At 38.0% G+C, this 18,855-nt stretch overlaps 4 protein-coding genes and 1 long non-coding RNA gene across 5 annotated transcripts; 3 read left to right on the top strand and 2 right to left on the bottom strand.

Moving 5' to 3' along the window:
• Positions 1 to 198: 198 nt before the first annotated feature.
• Positions 199 to 1,338, bottom strand: LOC134658305 (uncharacterized). Its single transcript, XM_063513934.1, has one exon. It carries the CDS (start codon positions 1,153 to 1,155, stop codon positions 199 to 201), a length of 957 nt encoding a protein of 318 aa, XP_063370004.1. The 5' UTR covers positions 1,156 to 1,338.
• Positions 1,339 to 3,784: 2,446 nt separating this feature from the next.
• LOC134658300 (uncharacterized) lies at positions 3,785 to 5,179 on the bottom strand. The gene has a single exon (XM_063513926.1). The coding sequence runs from the start codon at positions 5,137 to 5,139 to the stop codon at positions 3,988 to 3,990; it is 1,152 nt and encodes a 383-aa protein (XP_063369996.1). The 5' UTR covers positions 5,140 to 5,179; the 3' UTR covers positions 3,785 to 3,987.
• Positions 5,180 to 7,416: 2,237 nt separating this feature from the next.
• Positions 7,417 to 12,560, top strand: LOC134658519 (uncharacterized). Its single transcript, XM_063514206.1, has 4 exons — positions 7,417 to 7,468; positions 8,173 to 8,347; positions 11,040 to 11,121; positions 12,372 to 12,560. Exons 1-4 carry the CDS (start codon positions 7,417 to 7,419, stop codon positions 12,558 to 12,560), a joined length of 498 nt encoding a protein of 165 aa, XP_063370276.1.
• Positions 12,561 to 15,616: 3,056 nt separating this feature from the next.
• LOC134658433 (uncharacterized) lies at positions 15,617 to 16,384 on the top strand. The gene is made up of 2 exons (XR_010097702.1): positions 15,617 to 15,732; positions 16,312 to 16,384. It is a non-coding gene; the product is annotated as an uncharacterized LOC134658433 (long non-coding RNA).
• A 142-nt stretch (positions 16,385 to 16,526) lies between these two features.
• Positions 16,527 to 18,081, top strand: LOC134658520 (collagen alpha-2(IV) chain-like). The gene is made up of 2 exons (XM_063514207.1): positions 16,527 to 17,423; positions 17,836 to 18,081. Exons 1-2 carry the CDS (start codon positions 16,527 to 16,529, stop codon positions 18,079 to 18,081), a joined length of 1,143 nt encoding a protein of 380 aa, XP_063370277.1.
• The last annotated feature ends 774 nt before the right edge of the window (positions 18,082 to 18,855 follow it).

Genomic DNA, 18,855 nt, shown 5'->3' on the forward strand with positions numbered 1-18,855 from the left:
TGGCAACTTGGCCATCAGCTCAAACATAAAACGAAACAAATTACAATTCCAGCTTATACACAGTACAATGTGATATGAATTTAAAAGTTACATTACATTAGTCTATGTGTAAAGTAATTACAATGCCCAGCTTATACCTAAAATTTAACATTACATTAGACATACATTTTATGGTTATTTCAATCATTTATGAAAAAATTACAGACTGCCAATAGTGTGAATAACAAATTCATAGATTACAGGATATAATTGTTGATATTTCAAAAGGCCCTGTACAGAGTTTGGCAGAACTTGCAAACCTGTATCCATACACATAGCAACAAACAATAGCCTTTGTAAATTAAATGAAGGACAATGGAAAAAAATATGATCAAGATCACATAAATTAAAATTACAATATGCACAAACAGCAGAATCACTTAGCTCTAATCTGAATAGATGTGCAGCAAAACGACCATGACCAATGCGCAATCTACACATAGTTGTAATAAATCCCCTTTCTACATATTTTCTTTGGTATTCAAACCACGACTTGGTACTAGGTGCCAGGACTATTTCAGCTAGCCATTTCCCTTTGACTTCTTTGGATTTAGACCACGAGTTATTCCACCTTCTAATCATAAGTTCTTTAACAAAAGTTACTAAATCGGATTGAGGTACTTTTAAATCACAAACTTGGATATTTTCCGTAGATTTGGCAAGCTTGTCTACAAGTTCGTTACCAAAAATTCCTGAATGTCCCGGAACCCAGCAAAATTCAACAGTAATATTTCTATTTAATAAAGAACTTAAACAACTTCTTAACTTATAAATCAAATAATTTACAGATCCACTTACACATTTATTTTTAAGTGCTTGTAAAGCGCTCATGGAATCTGATAGAATTAAAAACTTATTCTCATTTATATAATTTTCATGAATGTATTCTAAAGCGTAAATAATGCCTAATACTTCAGCCGAAAATACTGAAAAATAACTACTACATTCGAAAACCTTTCCTATGTTCAAAAAAGAGTCATAAAATGCAAAACTGGTCCTATCTTTAGTTTTAGATCCGTCAGTATATAATTTAACAAAATCAGTCTTATCATCAAGAAACTCCAAAAAGTCATATTTCGATTCAAATTTGACCAGTTCAACCACCACGTCTCGCATAATATCATTGTATTCATGTTCAAAACAGGGAAGCAAATTAGACCAGTAGACTATATCTTGAAATTCAAAGTTTAAATAAGTTATAACATCACTTATGGAAGAAGAATTAGGAAACGCTATTAAATTATAATTTGGAATATTTACATTATTTAAATATCTATAAGTAACATCGTTATCACGACTAACCAACTTAAGACCATACTTGTCAGTGATATAACATCTGCGTACAAATAAAGGAACAATGCCAGCCTCTATTTCCAAAGAATTAATTGGAGATGACATCATAGCTCCAGTAATAATTCGTAGCGCCCTATTTTGGATAATATCTAATTTCCTTAAAAGATGGGTATTCGCATCAGCAAAAAACATACAACCATAATCGAAATGACTTCTAATTGTCGCGATATATATCGTTTTAAGGACCTTAGGATCTGCTCCCCATTTTACTCCAGTTAACGACTTCAATATGTTTAAACCCAATTCGGCTCTTTTAGAAATTGTATCAATATGAGTTTTCCAGGAAAGATCATAATCAAGAAATAGGCCAACGTATTTGACAAAAGACTGAGCAGGAATAACTTTAGAATTGTATAAAATTTGAGGAGAATGTAAGCCATTTTGAGAAAAGAGAATTACAGAAGATTTGGAAACATTAACCTCAAGTTTTAGGAAATTTGTTAATATGTTATGAATATTACGTAGACAACTGTTCATAATAGATTCACCAATTTTTATGTCTTTACAATTTACATATAACACCAAATCATCAGCGTAAAATAAGTGCTTAACAGAAGCCGGAATTTGTTTCATGAAACAAACCAAACTTAGAATGAATATAAGAGGAGATAATACAGAACCTTGAGGAGTACCCTTTGTAGAAACTTTAGAACCTATTAACGAAGATCTAACTTTTAGAGTTATATATCGATTATTAAGAAAATTGAATAACCAACGTAAAATATGTCCAGGAAACCCTAATAAAGACAAACTTTTAATAAGGTATGAGTGATCTATGTTATCAAACGCCCCTTTGATGTCTAAAAAAACCGCCAAAGTATATTGGTTAGAACGAAAATTGTTCTTAACATCCCCAATTAAACAACTTAAGTTATCTATTGTGCTTTTACCTTTTCGAAAACCATATTGAGTACTTGGAATGACTTTGCTATTTTCAGAAAACCACTCTAGTCTATTTTTTAACATGGTTTCAAAAACTTTCGCAAAGCAAGATGTTAAGGAAATAGGCCTATATGACTCAACACAATTAGAATCCTTATAAGGTTTTAGTATCGGAACGACATGTTGCGTTTTCCACGTTGGGGGAATACAATGACTCTGCCACAAATTATTAAATATTTTACACAGTATTTCCTTAGCATGAAGAGGTAAGTTTTTAATCACTTTGTAAGAAATTAAATCAGAACCAGGTGCAGTTTCTTTTTTATTTTCTAATGCAGCTAAAAACTCACTAATAGAAAATGGGTTGACCATCCATTGAGCTTCCGGGCGGCCACGATTCTCAAAGTACTCATTAAGGTCACTATTTGATACATGATTATTGTCAGAAGCAATTTTGTCTAAAAACAATGTCGCATTGTCAGGATTTTGAAAGAAATTGGGGGATGAAGAAACGGAATTAAGTTTTGCATGTTTAAATCTTCGTATATAATCCCAAATTATTTTACTCGATGTCATGCGATTAAAGGAGGAACAAAGATTCAACCAACTCACGCGTTTAATTTCAAATAATGTTCTTTTCTTTAAAGCATCTAGTTTTTTGTATATAATGAAATTTTCCATAGAAGGATATTGTTTGTAAGATCGTAAGGCAATTTTAGCTTGTAACACTACACGGTCACATTCATCATTCCACCACTGGGTAGCTTTTAAGCATTTATTCTTATGATGGTAACATTTTTTAGCAAATGTCATTAATATGTCATGTAAAATACTCAAATACTTTGTATAGTTTTCTAGAGGGTTTTCTACAAATTGAAAAACTTCAAATTTATCATCACATAACTTGTTAAACTTACACCAGTCAATCTTTTTAAAATTTACCTTAGCTAGAGAATTATCATCTTGTTGAGGATTAGATAAGTTATTACTGTTATTAGAATAACATGTAGGAGTGGGCGAGTCAAAAACTACACTAATGAGCAAAGGGAAGTGATTACTACTAAGAAGATCATCAAGAACAGATACCGAACAACTAGAACTAAGAGCTCGGGATGCGAATACCAAATCCAAAACATTACCTTGTTGGCCAAATGGAGCGAAAGTGGTAATAGTGCCATCATTCAAACAAATTAAATCAGAATTCTCCACATAAGCATGAAGAGCTTTACCCCTTCCATCATTGACTCTTGAACTCCAAGATGAGTGATGTGCGTTGAAGTCACCTATTATCAGACGATTATTACTTACAAATTTTGAACACGAATCTTTCAATGAATCTATAGTAAACTTACCATTCGGAGGTGGAGGAGCATATACACATAACATATCTAGAGAAAAATTATTAATGTTAATATTAATTAATATATTTTGAAAATGGTACTGTGATAAAGTGTTGACAATATTGAACTTGTATTTGGAACGAATTGCAATTGCAACACCGCCATGCGGATGGTTAGAGTCTCTTCTAATTACAGTAAACCCGGGCAATTTAATAATTTTGCTCGGGGTCAGCCAAGTTTCATTAAATAGTATGATGTCAACACTCTCGTCACAGCCATGCAAAAAATGTACAAGTTGACCCAGTTTTGGAAATAGACTTCTGGAGTTCCAATGAAGTATTTTTAATTGTTTGATACCCAACCTGTCCATAGTTTAAGTAGTAAAACTTGTTACAAGCACCTCTTTAATCATTTGGGAGGATATTGGCATAGGACCGGAGGAAGAATTTTTGACTTCTTTTTTCTTCATTAATTCTAAAATTGTTTTGGTGATTGCATTAAGAACAATATCAGAATTAATAATGTCAGCAATCATAGCACGTCCGTGAGGTGTTTTAGCAGGAGTTTTTGGAATCTTACTATTTAGATTATTACTGCTATTAGGTGCTACAGCTACTGCAGCTGCAGTTGCATAAGAGAATTTGCCATTTATCTTGTTCTTAATTTGTGCATTTTTTTCTGCCTTAACTGGACAGGTATAAGAAACTGCCGAATGGGGTCCACTACAGTTTGAGCACTTGAAGTCTGCTGGTGTGGTACATTCCTTGTAAAAATGTCCCGCCGAACAAATGGAACATACTTGAGTGCTTTTACAAGCTCCGCTGCCATGTCCGAACTTATAACACCTGAAGCACTGTAGCAAGGGTCTGATGTATTCCTGAACAGGCATCCAGATATGATCGTAGATTACATGGTCGGGTCTAGACGAGGTCATAAATGTAACCAGGACAGTTGGGAGTGGTTTGTATTGCCCATTGTCCTGTTTTTTCGTAAAGCGCTTTACACCAAGAATCATACAACTCGCTTTCAAGTCCTCGAGCAATGTCTCTTCACTTAGATCCACAGGAGCACGAATAATTCCTTGGCACTCTATGCTGTCATATGGGATTGTTGCCTTCCAAGTATTTGCTTGTAGTACTGGTTTGTTTAGCAAAAATGCATTTGCATCTTTGGCACATCCGAAATAAACTTTGACAAAAAAGTTACCCGCCGCCTTTACATATTGCACCCCAGTAATCTCTTTTAATATTCCATTAACTTTGAGGATGTCCATGGGGACTTTATGAGCCAGTTCATTAGAAGCAGATTGTAGCAGTACGGGGTACTCTCTTTTAGTCAAATCTTCATATATGGGGTTGTGGTCTTTGAAGAGACCGCGACGACTTTGTATGTATGTCATTTTTTGCTTACATGATGTGACTTCTGTATCGGAAACATCTTTATTTCTCCTTTTTGTTGTAGTTTTGGCGGCATCTGTTTCCATGGGGGAGGGGCCGCCGCCCGCACCCCCGCGTCCTGGGCTCATTCAATGAATATAATCACAAATTCAATTAACAGCAATTATTGATAATTAATAAGGAAAAATATGTTGGTTTTGTCAATAAAAAAGGACTTTAAACACTATAATTGAAATATTTTCAGTAAATCCGCCTTGTTTTATCGGTTTCCCGCCCTTTTTTTTACTACATTATGTTGATTATGTATGTCACTACTGTCACTGTCAGATTGACAGCCAGTTATTAACACATATAGCTGGTCAACCAAATCTTGTCAGTAAAAAAAAGGCGCGAAATTCAAATTTTCTATGGGACGATATCCCTTCGCGCCTACATTTTTCAAATTTACCGCCTTTTTCTACTGTCAAGATCTGGTTGACCAAGTATAGATATAAGCGATTTCACAGATAAGATATTTTGGTGCGTTCTCTGTATTGAGCACATTAAAAAAAACATCGCGTTTATATTAGGGGGTCCCCCGCGGTTGTCATAAATTTGTACCTAACATGTTTTGAGGTAATTAATATTCCTTCGTAGTTTCTTTATATTATATGTATAATAGGAAGTTTTAGCAAAAATAACTATAGCTGGTCAACCAAACCTTGTCAGTAAAATTCAAATTTCCTATGGGACGATATCCCTTCGCGCCTACATTTTTCAAATTTGCCGCCTTTTTCTACTGTCAAGATCTGGTTGACCAAGTATAGTTACCAGACATGTGTTGTGTTCATGCCAAGTGTCATGTAATCACTATGTAATTTAAGCATGCAATTTCAAAAATTTCGATTGTCGTTTTATATCAACAACTGTCAACTTGGCTAGGCCCCCTGTATAGAAACTGGTCGGTAGCTCTTATATTTATAGTAGTAGTAGTAAACACTTTATTGTATCAAAAAAAACATAAAACGAGAAAAAACTCACATCATTTCGTCAGGTGACAAGCAAAATTAACTCACTAATTACCACCACAAGTTCATAGCCATAGTAAACCATATTAGTACTGAAAGGAGGTTGATTTTTGTTTGAATAGTGAGTAGTGAAGTAGTGAGTTTTGCTTGTCACCTGACGATTTGTACAAAGGAGAACTTATCCCTTTCAGGGATCTCTTCTAGTTAACCGTTGAGCAATTAAGGGAGAATTGGAGAACGGTAGACATCAAAGCTGTAGGTATATACTAAACGACGTAAAAAACAAACCTAAAAAATAGGTAAACCTAACGGCGAAGCGTCGAGGCTTGCGAAGGCCGAAGGTCGAGTTCCGCGTAGGGCCGAAGGCCGAGCTCCGCGTAGGGCCGAAGGCCCGAAGCGTCACCCGAGAGGGGGAAGTTGGTGCTGTTGTTGGTGATGTAGTTTTGTATATCCTACAAAATGTATGTACAACCTTAACCTGTAGGTATGCATAATTGGCCTTATTATGTGTTATCAATGTTTCATGTGTAGGTTGTTTTGCTCGATCCCGAACGTCTCGTCGGGGAACTGGGTGGTGTGAGTCATCCTTCGGTAATTTCGGAGAATACGTCAATGCCGGTCAAAGTGATAACGGCTATAATATGTTTAGACATACTCATACTCATATTGGCAGACCATCACCTATTTTTCGCGAGTGTCACACGCACTGTCGTGCCGGTGTATTTTTTATATAAATTTATTATATTACATAAATTAAATTAAATAAATAAAAATACATAGCATCAAAATATACTTTATGTTGACACTAAATTAAGTCGAACAGACTAAAAATGCCTTTAACAATAAATTTGTTTTTTAAATTAAGTCTCTTGTGTGTATTTGTGTCATTATGCAGAGCATCTGAAAGTGAGTACCTATCGAAATCTATATTTTTTTATTAGTACAGTCATGGACTGTACAGTCAAAGATTTTAATTTCGGACCCATTTCGAACCTTGTCACAGTGACAATAGTATGAGGTCTCTAGCGACTTTCATATTGATTGTCACTGTGACAATTCATTGTGACAGTTTATTGTGTTTCATATTGATTGACCTACGAAGTCGATCATCATGCATGTAGTTTAGTTTTATTGTTTAATTTGATCATAAATTAAAATCTTCGACATTGTCGATGGCACTCATGTATGACCCTAGAGACTATTAGACGCTTGTAGCTCCAGGGTGTCTCAGGCGCGGTGCCAGCCAGAAAAGTTTTCTAAAATAACTGTGTGTTTGGTTGAGGAAACCTCTGCAAAGATTTTGAACCTTAGAACTCTGATGTTTTTTTCAATGCATTTGTACAATATAAGCCACTCGTATACGCTATACGGTCTCATTTTAAAACGAACGTAAGTATTATGGCTCATCGCGACTTTCCTGTAGACATCACTTTTACACTGGACCCTTACAGTTTGGATATTTTTTTCAGTACTTGAGACTAAAATTCAAAATAAACGGGATAGCCAGAGTCGATAACTTTTGTACTTATTGTATTCATTTTTACCCCCAGGAAAGCAACTAACTTTCCTGAAAGTTTTTGACCTGTTAAAATGTGGTATTTGAATGTCCTCTTCTATTTTAAATAACAGGAAAACTTTATAAATTTAAATATAAACCTAAAATCAAGTTTATCTTAGTTTCGTGACCCGGTAAATTCGGGAATAACTACTTAGATAACGGACATACCTACGTCCTACAATATGGCGGCCGCTGGCTACGACAATTACTGGCGGGTTTAAATAACTTTTACAATGTATAAATAGTTATTTGTTTTACAAGGGGGCAAAGTTGTTGTTAAACCGCTCGTGCTAATATTGATACCCGAGCAAGCGAAATATTCCAAAATTCAACCACGAGCGTAGCGAGTGGTTCGAAAAATGGAACCTTGAGCTTTAACTGTAAGATATCAAACAAAATCAAATCGAAATGAATGTTATTAAATATTTATCATCATTTAAAAGTTGATTCTACCAGCAAACATAAGAAAACAACTCAAAATTTGCATTTGATTACTTTGCCTTAAAATGAAACTTTGCTATCCGTTTTTGAATAATCAAGAGAGCTTTTACCAGTTGGTGTGGTGAAAACATGTTTTTTATATCATTATATTGCAGGATCGTTATATGATGAGATAAAGGAGGAAATAGACAACTGTTGTAAATATGGAGAAGATAATGGTCTGATGCTGTCCACACCCGAAGACTGCACGCTTGAAGGAACGCCAGACACTTCCCGGTATGAGGGTGTTTGCAAGCTATCCATGGATAGGTGTTGCAAGGAGGTTTTACAGTAAGTGAACTTTTTATCCGAGGAATGTTTTGAGTTCATGTTATTTAGTTCTAAAACCATCGTTAGATTCGTTTGAAGTAAGATAGAGTGATTCAAGAGGAAGGTTTATTATGTATATTTTATTACTAGCGACCCGCCCGACTTCGCACGGGTTAACAAATCATACATAAACCTTCCTCTTGAATAACTCTATCTATTAAAAAAACCGCATCAAAATCAGTTGCGTAGTTTTCAAGATCGAATAGGGACAGACAGACAGCGGGAAGCGACTTTGTTTTATACTATAGAGTGATTACATTTATTAAATAGGAATTGGGGAAACATTTATTAAATAGAAAGGGAATTGTGCTCAAAAATAACTGCTATCTATGTTTTGACTTTGTGTTATACTTATAGTGATGAAAAAGCACAACTATAGTAACGGCACCAGTCATGGGACATTTAAGAGGAAATTTTGAGTATTTGTGATATTTCCCTGATACATGTAAAAGTTCTACCGCTTAGCTTGTTAAAAGATGAATATCCTATCCTTCTTTCATGTTTCAGGCGTGTTGTATTAAAGACACTGCAGTTAGTTTCCACATAATTAATAAATTAAAAGTATGGTTTTTTTCTCCAGTCATGGACACCAAAGCTCCAGTAATGGAACCCCGGTAATGGACGTGGATCCAGTAATGGGCCCCCTATAATGGGCATACCCTATCAGTATAAGATATTGGAATAGGGAATAAGTTTTTGGCAAAAAACTAGTTATTAGTCATTTTTGTCACCCGATTGCATTGTCATCCGATTTGCATACGTATCCAAAATTTCAACTCAATCGGAAATCCGAAAGTGGCTCAAATGCCATTTCCAAGATTTGAACCACACTAACTAATACAGGATGGATTTTCTTTTTGGGTCAGTGAGGGCAGCTACCAGATCCCGTGCTGCTACGAGAAAACGGTCTTAGAAGACCTTCCCTCGATTTCAAATTAATGAAGATTGGCTTTTACAGATTTTGGAAAAAACATACAGGGTGCGAGGAAAAGGTAATTTTTGACAAACTTTTTTTTGATGCCAATCGATCCCATTCCTATTGAGGATCAAAAGCTTGTATGGAACAAAAAAAAAATCCGGCTAGAAAAGCCACAAATCGAGGAAAACATTTCCTATACAATTTGTATGAAAATGAAAACTTATATTTTTCACATCCTATTTTTGTATGTCAATCGATTCCATTCCTATCCAGTATCAATAGTTTTTTTGGGGTCAATGGAAAAAGTTTTTATTAATTTGTGGCTTTTTAGTACATTATCGTAAGTTGACCCCAAAGAAACTATTGATACTAGATAAGAATGGAATCAATTGTCATAGAAAAATAGCATGTGAAAAATAAAAGTTTTGATTTTCATACAATTTGTATGGGAAAAGTTTTCCTCGATTTGTGGCTTTTCTAGCCGGAATTTTTTTTAGCTCCATACAAGCTTTTGATCCTCAATAGGAATGGGATCGATTGGCATCAAAAAAAAGATTGTCAAAAATTACCTTTTTCTCGCAACCTGTATGTTTTTTCCAAAATCTGTAAAAGCCAATCTTCATTAATTTGAAATCGAGGGAAGGTTTTCTAAGACCGTTTTCTCGTCGCAGCACGGGATCTGGTAGCTACCCTCACTGACCCAAAAAGAAAATCCACCCTGTATACAAACTAACAGGGCAAGTTAAATAAAATTTTGTAAAAACGATATTAATTTATCCGAAGTCCGAGAAGACCTCCTGACATAGTTCGTACGAGTAACTACATTATACTTCTGTATTGTTTAAACATGAAATTACGCCATGGCAAGCATCATTATGTAAATTATCCCATCATAGGAGGTATGCAGTTTTACAGCTCCTATAATGGGATTGGGCAAAATACTACTATTTTTTATACATCTCTAGAGTCACAACATAATGTGTTGTATACCTTATCTCATGGTAAATGCAATTAACAAAACACATTCTAGTTTACACCAAGTAATAATTAATTACAATTTAATATATGAACTCACCTCTCTTAGCGAAGTTGTTAAGAATTCTTACTGGTTATTTTTTCCAGTGACACGACAACTTTTGGGTTGGCGCCAATTTCTTAAAAATTAACCGAAATTAATAAAAAGTCAAACTTAAACAGCTCTATGACTCTTATTTATGGTAAAATATTGTCAGTGTTTATAAACTACTTTTACATACTTATTTTAGAGGATTTGTGGTTTTATGTCCCATTACCGGTTCCACGTCCATTATAGGGTCCATTACGTTACGTACATAATTAAAAATAAATACTCAAAAGTTCCGTGGAAATACTTTTTAATGTTTAAGAATATAAATTGTATAAGTAGGTACCAAGTCTTATCAAATTTCTGCTTAAATGTTATTGTTTGTGGTTGTTTTGAACATATATGTGGCATTATCTATGAAAAGGGACCTTATTGTCGATTGCGCTTACGCCGCACAGCGTCGCGCGGCATTGTATTTAAATCGGAGCATCGTTAATAATGGCGTAACCGCCCTCGACAGTAAGGTCCCTTTTCATAGATAATGCCCCATATAATCATACGACCACGATATTCCCCAAATAGGTACGCAAAGATAACAAGTAGGGGAAGTTGGCGCACTTTGTGTTTCACGTGATTGGTTGTTTTAAATAGTGTAATTTAAATTGTTTTAGAAAGAAGAATGAATGCGATTTTGGGGTCAACTTTACACTTACTTCGATGCAGTCTTGTGACGAACTCAACGATACAGCACAGGTAAAGCAATGTACCGAATACATATTAACACACATTTATAGACGGGTCTAACGCGAAACTTTTCTTACGCGTCGTACATACACGTCGGGTAGTTGCACAAATCTCTGTTTTGACATTTTGCTGGGACATCAGTTAGCCGCCACCATGACCAGTGAAACCTGTGTCGAAACGTCGGTAAATAAAGGTAATTGAATAAATTTCGCGTTAGACCCGTCTATAAATGTGAGTTAATATGTGTTCAAAACGCGAAAGTTTGAAATATTATAATGTATCGAATATTTTGCAGTCAGAGCCAGAATTTGCTCGTAATTTGCAAATAATTATATTTATTATGGAAAAGCAAAGAGCAAGAGGGACTACAGCTAAGTTTTTACGTAATGTTTGACCATAGAGAAAAAAATACATAGATTGCTCACTCCATACATCAGTTTTGGTACCAAAAAGACTATACATTTCAGCGTCTACATCTAGCATCGAGTAGCGGAACTATCAGTACTTACTGACTTGACAATAGATGTAGCACCGACCGAAAAGTCTTATGTTGTTGAGCACTCTTGTCTTACTATATTTCTCTATGGTTTGACTAATCTTTATACGTATGTTTGACTTTTGGCGGTCTATAAAAACAACATGGCTGATTTTGGCACTTAAATGTGGGTATGCTAATTTTAACTTTTGAAGTGATGTAACAATTTGGTTCTTTTTTTTTAGTGTTATGTTACATCTTTAGGTACATACTTATAATAAATACCTAGGTATCTATATATATCGTACCTAATCGCGCTGTCGTTCACCAACGAGATAGACCGATCAAGTGAAATACTCGTCGTCCTGGGATCGTAAGAGACGCGCTGTAGGCTAAGCACATAATTGGCGCGACAGTATCTCGCGGCGAGATAGTCTAGCCGTCTTTTTCTAACTATGTTAATAAAAGAGGGACGGGTATAGTTTATCTCGCCGCGTGATGCTGTCGCGCCAATCACGTGCTAGCCCGTGTGGACAGCTACCGGGTGGAGGCAAATCATCCGCTCCAGGCGCAACCCTAATGACTACACGTATCCGTAGGTACACGTATCCTTAGGAACACGTTTCCTTGGGTACACGTATCCTTAGGTACAGGTATCCTTAGGTACACGTATACTTAGGTACACATATCCTTAGGTACACGTATCTTCAGGGACCAACCCAAGAGAGGAGATCTATCAAAGATCATGTTTTATTAAATTTATTTCTTCAATTTAACTTGTTAGATGTGCTGCCATGAATGCAGAAGGGGAAGGGAGTTCATCTCGCACGAACCAGAGATCTGCGCAACAGAGTTGCCGACAGGCAACAAATCGGATCACCTGCTGTCTGGGAATGCCTTTAGGAAATGCTGCGAGGTAATTCTTTTTTTTTCAAGGTTCCTTAAGCTTTTCGCCACCATTGACTTGATATGAAGTCGGTACCAGGGATGTTGCGGATGCCGATTTTTTGACATCCGCGGATGCGGATGCGGATGTCAAGATAGTACCATAAAAGACGTCAAATATTACATTTTAGTAATTTTTATTTCAAAAAACCGGCCAAGTGCGAGTCGGACTCGCGTTCCAAGGGTTCCGTACATTAAGTCCCACTCACGCTTGACTGCTCATTTCTAATAGGTTTTTTGGTTAATGACTAAATTACCTAGCAGTCTAGCACTTACGCTGATGCTTAGACGTTCCTGTACCGACCTGTTCCACATCCGCATCCGCATCGATTTTATGCGGATGCGGATGTGGATGCGGATGTTGAAAATAATGCGGAAGTTCCGCGGTTGCGGATGCGGATGCGGATATTCGCAACATCCCTGGTCGGTACATTTCGTGCCCCACACGCCACGACACGAGTTGATATGTTAGGTATATGGGTTGATTATTACGTGCAATTTGTGGCTTGGCGTTGATGACACTTTCTTACTTCGTTGAGGTGGCCGCGAAAAGGTTAAGCTAGAAATATCCACACCGTTCCACGGTTTATTCTTCTTGTTCATAAGAGGAAGTGAGCGTCCTGGCCGTTCTGGGTGATGATGATCTTTTCAAGCATCAACATTTATTCAGCAAATAGGCCACGAGGGCACTTTTACACGTCAACATAAAAATGAAAAAATGAAAAAATCGTTTATTGGTCACAGTCATTATTGTGTAACAAATTGAGAAAGGGTTGGGACCTCCTAGTAAGCATATCAATACTTGTGACAGGAGACCCCGCTCTTCCAGCAGCAAGTTAAGGGTATACAAACATTTATTATTAAAATACATCTAAACCGCAAATATCAATTCAAACTAAAGTATTACAATTACATAGAGATGTATAAAGTCTCTAAATGTCGAATTACAAAAAAGCTACAATAATAATATAAAAAAAAACAAATAAACAAAAATAAAAATCAAAAATAATTTGTCTCTAAAAGTGTCAGAACTAAAAAAAAACAACGGGTTGCACTCAGGGACTGCCGGCAGAAGTGAAAACTCAATAACTAGTGCAAAATGCACTATGTATAATTGAGATTAACGCCATCTAGCGTTAGCGTTAATTACTTGAAACCCCTAAGCACATCACTGTTAGTACTCGAATTATATTAATACCAGTTAGAGCGAAACTCGCTAGATGGCATTTAAATCAATAAAGAAAAACTCAATGACATTAGATACATGTAACAGTTTTTCATGTAATGTCATTGAGGTTTTCGTTATTGATTTAAATGCCAACTAAATGAGTGGCCATCTAAATCTTACGGTCACGTGATCGTCTTACGCTGTCTCGAGTTTAATTTTTTTTTCCCACCTCAAAACGTGCACAGCGCCGCTAAAGAAGTTTTCACTTCAAAAATAATATATAGTTAATCAAATTATCCTTAGATTTTGAATTCGATTTAGGTCTAGCCCGTAGTTTAATATTGATTGATGTTGTTTAAGATGGATCGCTGCAAGTTCCCTGAGAACCCGTGCGAACATTATTGCACAGACGAGGGCGGAATTGAGGTCGTATGCTACTGCATGCCAGGGCACACACTTGGCCAGGATGGCAAGAGTTGCCAAGGTAAGTTTTACTGCTGTTCCATGAAGATGGAACATAGACTAGGAATCCTCTAGACTGAGTTTAGAGCAATTATTTCATGAAACCGATGCTGCCAAAAATACGGGGGTGCGGGGGGACGAGGTGAGCGAATCCCGTGCCGTGATTGGTCCGTTCAAAGACACGGACCAATCACGGCACGGGATTGACTCGAAGATGGAGTAAAACTACCGTATAAGTGGCAGAGGGGGTAGCGTTACTATGCTCAGTTTAGAGGATTCCTAGTCTATGAGATGGAACGACGACTGCCGATGCTAAATAAATAACTCACTTTGCAATCCAAACCAGGCCTTACTGATATTTGGCCTCTAAGTCCATACGATGTTTTCCTTTACTGAAGAGCAACTGGATACCAAATGATACCTAGGTACTCTCAGCCGAAGCATTTTCAAGGACACCAGTCTCTTTTAAATAGAAGTATCTTACAGAATTAACAAAGAAGACGCATTGCACGCATATATTAGACTGCTTAATAACACCGAAGACCAAGGGGCCGGTTTCTCAAAAGCTATTGTAACTTGTAATACAAGTGGAAGGCAGTTGTCCCACCAAGAGCGAGTAAGTGATTAGCTATCGGCGATTTTCTCCCCCAAGAAACGAACAAAAGATCCTGTGTTAGTAAAAGAGATACATATATTTATAGTTCATCGCTGGCTGTTCACACTGCCGGCGAGAACACTCGCTCTACTAGTTTGTCGCCGAGATAAGAGCGATGAGATAAAACTAGCTCAGCGGTACTCGCTTGGCGATGCTCGCTTGGCGATGCTCGCTTGGTAGTTGAACTCAGCTGCGAGACCAATCAGTGGTGATTTTACAGCGTGGATTTCTGTACAGATATTTGCTATGAATTTGAACAAAGCTGTCATTGTTGTCTAGTTCAGACGACGATGATAATGAATTTTGTAGTATAGTGGCAGCAGCAATTCTAAATAGACGAAAGAAAAAAAGGAATAATTTGAACAGACTGCGACGTCTACGTGTTCGGCTGCACTGCCCGAGCGAGTGAAGCGAGTAATAGCCCGTCGCACTCGAACACTCGCCTATAGCCGAGCGACAAAACTATTGAAGCTAACACTCGCTTCTCGCCGCTCGCCCACTCGTTTCTAGTTTATCGTTCTCATCGATCTTGATGGGACAACTGCCGAAGTCCCTTTCTAACAAAAGCTGTCAAAAAGTGACATCCGCTTGTATTACAACTTACTAGCTTTTGAGAAAAAGCCCCAGAGATATGATACCCACCGCGGGGGCTGTGCGGTCTCAAAGTAAGGATGGAGCGAAATGGCGGGTTATTTCGTTTTCTAGTTTATGTTGTATATACTTATTTTTCATAACGAGACTACCTTCACATTACAGACACAGACGAATGTGCCAACGGCCAGGTCGGCCAGGCGGACTGCGAAGCGAAAGGAGCAATCTGCATCAATACACCTGGTGGTTACCGATGCGATTGTCCCCACAATTGCGTAACCGAGTGGTCACTAACTGGAATACGCTGCACGGATTGTGACACTAGTAAGTAGATAAGTTTAAAAAACAAAAAACATTTTTAATCCAGGTTTATATTGCTGATTGTAAGGTATGTTGGGGTAATACCGGACGATTTTGGGACTAATTGAGAGACCTCGCGAAAAGATTTTTTTTTGTCGACGTCAGTAAGTACTTTTCTATTAACAGGCAACTAATATTCATCAAAGCTACGTACGTTATCAAAGAGAACCTATGGCCACCTCCTGTGTCCATCGTCAGATCAGCTCTGTGGTGCCATAATATTGTATTGTCACCCAACTTCAAGTTGAATATACTTATGTATAGCTTTTAATACATAAGTTTGTTACACCCTGTACGGATATGATGGTCGTTCTTGTCTACGTGACAGCGTGATAAAACGGTGTCCGTCACTTTCTTTCCCACGGTGTTAAACAGTGACAGTTATTTTATCACGTGGATAAAGATGGATAAAGCTATCCATAATAGGCTGGATTGTAATGCGTGAGACACGATGGAGATATCTCCAACTCAATTCTACCTACTGTTATAAGAGTTTAAAACAATGTATCAAAATCATTACAATAGGCACGTTTCTTTTTCTAGATGTGGCTAAACAAGAAACTACTGCTACTACTGATCAACCGACGGTGGTATTGATCGGCGGACCGGGACAAAAGAGCGATAAGGATAAAGGAGGATATACAGATTTAACGGAAAAGGGGTTCCGGAAAAGGGGTAACGCAAACGGGAAGGAGTCAGCAGACAAAAACCATATCATTCCCATTTGCATCGAAGGAGTTAAAGGCGAACGTGGAGAAATGGACTGGGACACATTACCTGGTTTTAATGGATCTCCAGGTTTACGTGGTATGCCAGGTGAACCAGTAGATATGGGGCCCATCGGACCCCCAGGAGTACCTATTCCTGTAGGACTACCAGGTTTAACTGGAGAACCTGGACTGCCAGGTTTTCCTGGACTGCCAGGTGAACGCGGAGTTGAGGGGCCCATGGGACCCCCAGGAGCACGTGGACTTATTGGTTTAGCTGGACTGCCAGGTGAACCCGGAGTTGCGGGGCCCATGGGACCCCCAGGAGCACCTGGACTTATTGGTTTTCCTGGACTGCCAGGTGAACCCGGAATTGCGGGGCCTGTGGGACCCCCAGGAGCACGTGGACTTATTGGTTTACCTGGATGGCCAGGTAAACCCGGAGTTGAGGGGCCCATGGGACTTCCGGGAGATATTGGTTTTACTGGTTTGAAAGGTGAAAAAGGAGAGCCAGGATTGCCAGTACCGCTCATGTTTACAGAAAAACAAATTAGCTCAGGAGTATTGCTAGTGAAACACAGTCAGACTCAAGTAATCCCTTCCTGCGATGCTGGGCATGTTAAACTTTGGGAAGGATATTCGCTGTTTTCCAAAGACTTGGGTGATGCTGGTTCCTGCGTAAGAAAATTCAACACGATGCCATTCCAAACTTGTTCGGGGAGCGACTGCAACAGCTATTTAAGAAGAAACGATAACAGCTATTGGTTGACTACTGGCGAACCTTTGCTGTCAAACCATGTTATTGGACAAGATATCAAGAAATACATCTCGAGATGTGTTGTGTGCGATGTGCCACATAATGTGATGGCAGTGCATAGTCAAAGTGTTATTGAACCGAGCTGTCCGACAGGCTGGGATGCATTGTGGACTGGACACAGTTTTGCCACAGTAAGTATTGAATTCTGCGTTTTAAACAGTTTCACTGAAAGTAGTTGACTTCACAATTCATGAAATGATGAGATGACGATCGGCAGAGAATCACGGAGGAAAACAGTGATGGGAAAAGGGCAATCGAATGATAATGATAATAGTAATGTGTACCGAAGTGATATTACAAATAAGTTTTTGCCAATAATTCTAAAAACTCCAAACACAATTAGGTTACTTTGTTTTATCATAGTTCCTATGGCTACCTCGTGTCTCCATCATCAGACTAGGTCGATGGTACCATAATATTGCATTGTCTTCCGACTTACGTATGAATGCAAATTTTCAGCTTCATTTGAAGTTGGGAAGTGGATTAAATTTAACTTGCAAGATTTGTCAGGTAAGCTGTTCTAAAATTGCCGTTTGCCCGCAGTATGGTGAAGACGTCAGCGCCGAAGCTCTTGCCAGCCCAGGCTCCTGTCTTTTGGACTTCAACATGGTGCCAGTGATAGAATGCGGTGGTGAAGAAGGCTCTTGTCTCCATCGTGTGGCTGGTGGACGCCTTAGCTTCTGGCTAGCTGCCGTTGATGACGAGTTCTTGGCGCCGGGACCAAGGATTATATCGCAGAATGACGCACGGTCTCAAGTGTCGAGATGCGCTGTTTGTAGCAGACATTGACGTATCCCGCACGCCCCGCCCCGCTGCACGCCCAACTCAAGGGTCCACTCAGTCCTTACACTAAGTAAAAGTAAGCTAAAATAAATGTAACGAGTACAAATCATAAAGGCTCGTTAAGAATCAACGTTAAAAACTGGATCATATTTGTACAATACCCAAGTTTAGGTAGGGTAACAGCACCAGTGGCCAGCCAGGTACCAGTAGTCAGCCTTTTGAGTCGTTTATTGGTCATAAATATCTGGTATATTCGTTTAAACAAATCACGAGTACTCAAATAGGAGCTTTGATTCCTTATTGGTTAATACGTCACACGACAGGTGCGGTGAGGGAACGGGGGGAAGAAATATACTCGTTCATTCAGGTGCTATAGTGTCATGTCCGCCATATTTTTTACTGCACGTGGTGTTCTCTTAACAGGCAAGAAAAACTATGTTTTTATGTTAAAAGTTATTGTTTTTGTTAATGATTGGTTTATTTATTAGTTTATCTATTAAATTGCATTATATTTGAATGAAAATATCAATATTTCACTTATAAATTGAGGGGGCTGGCCACTGGATAACACTTTTTTCCAAAGAATCCAGTGCCCAGCCCCCCACGGCTGACCTTTGGGTTATTCGTTTATTTTATTATTTTCGAGCCAATGCGACCGTTAGGTCCGTTAAATTTACATTTTCAAATTTAGTTAGGCATGCCCTAGTCAATTTAAAGTAAAACCCAGTAGTCAGCCGCATTTGAAATAACGTTTTAATGCGGCTGACCACTGGGTTTCGC

The sequence above is a fragment of the Cydia amplana genome, chromosome 22 (genome assembly GCF_948474715.1).
Source record: "Cydia amplana chromosome 22, ilCydAmpl1.1, whole genome shotgun sequence".
NCBI classification, from domain to species: domain Eukaryota; kingdom Metazoa; phylum Arthropoda; class Insecta; order Lepidoptera; family Tortricidae; genus Cydia; species Cydia amplana.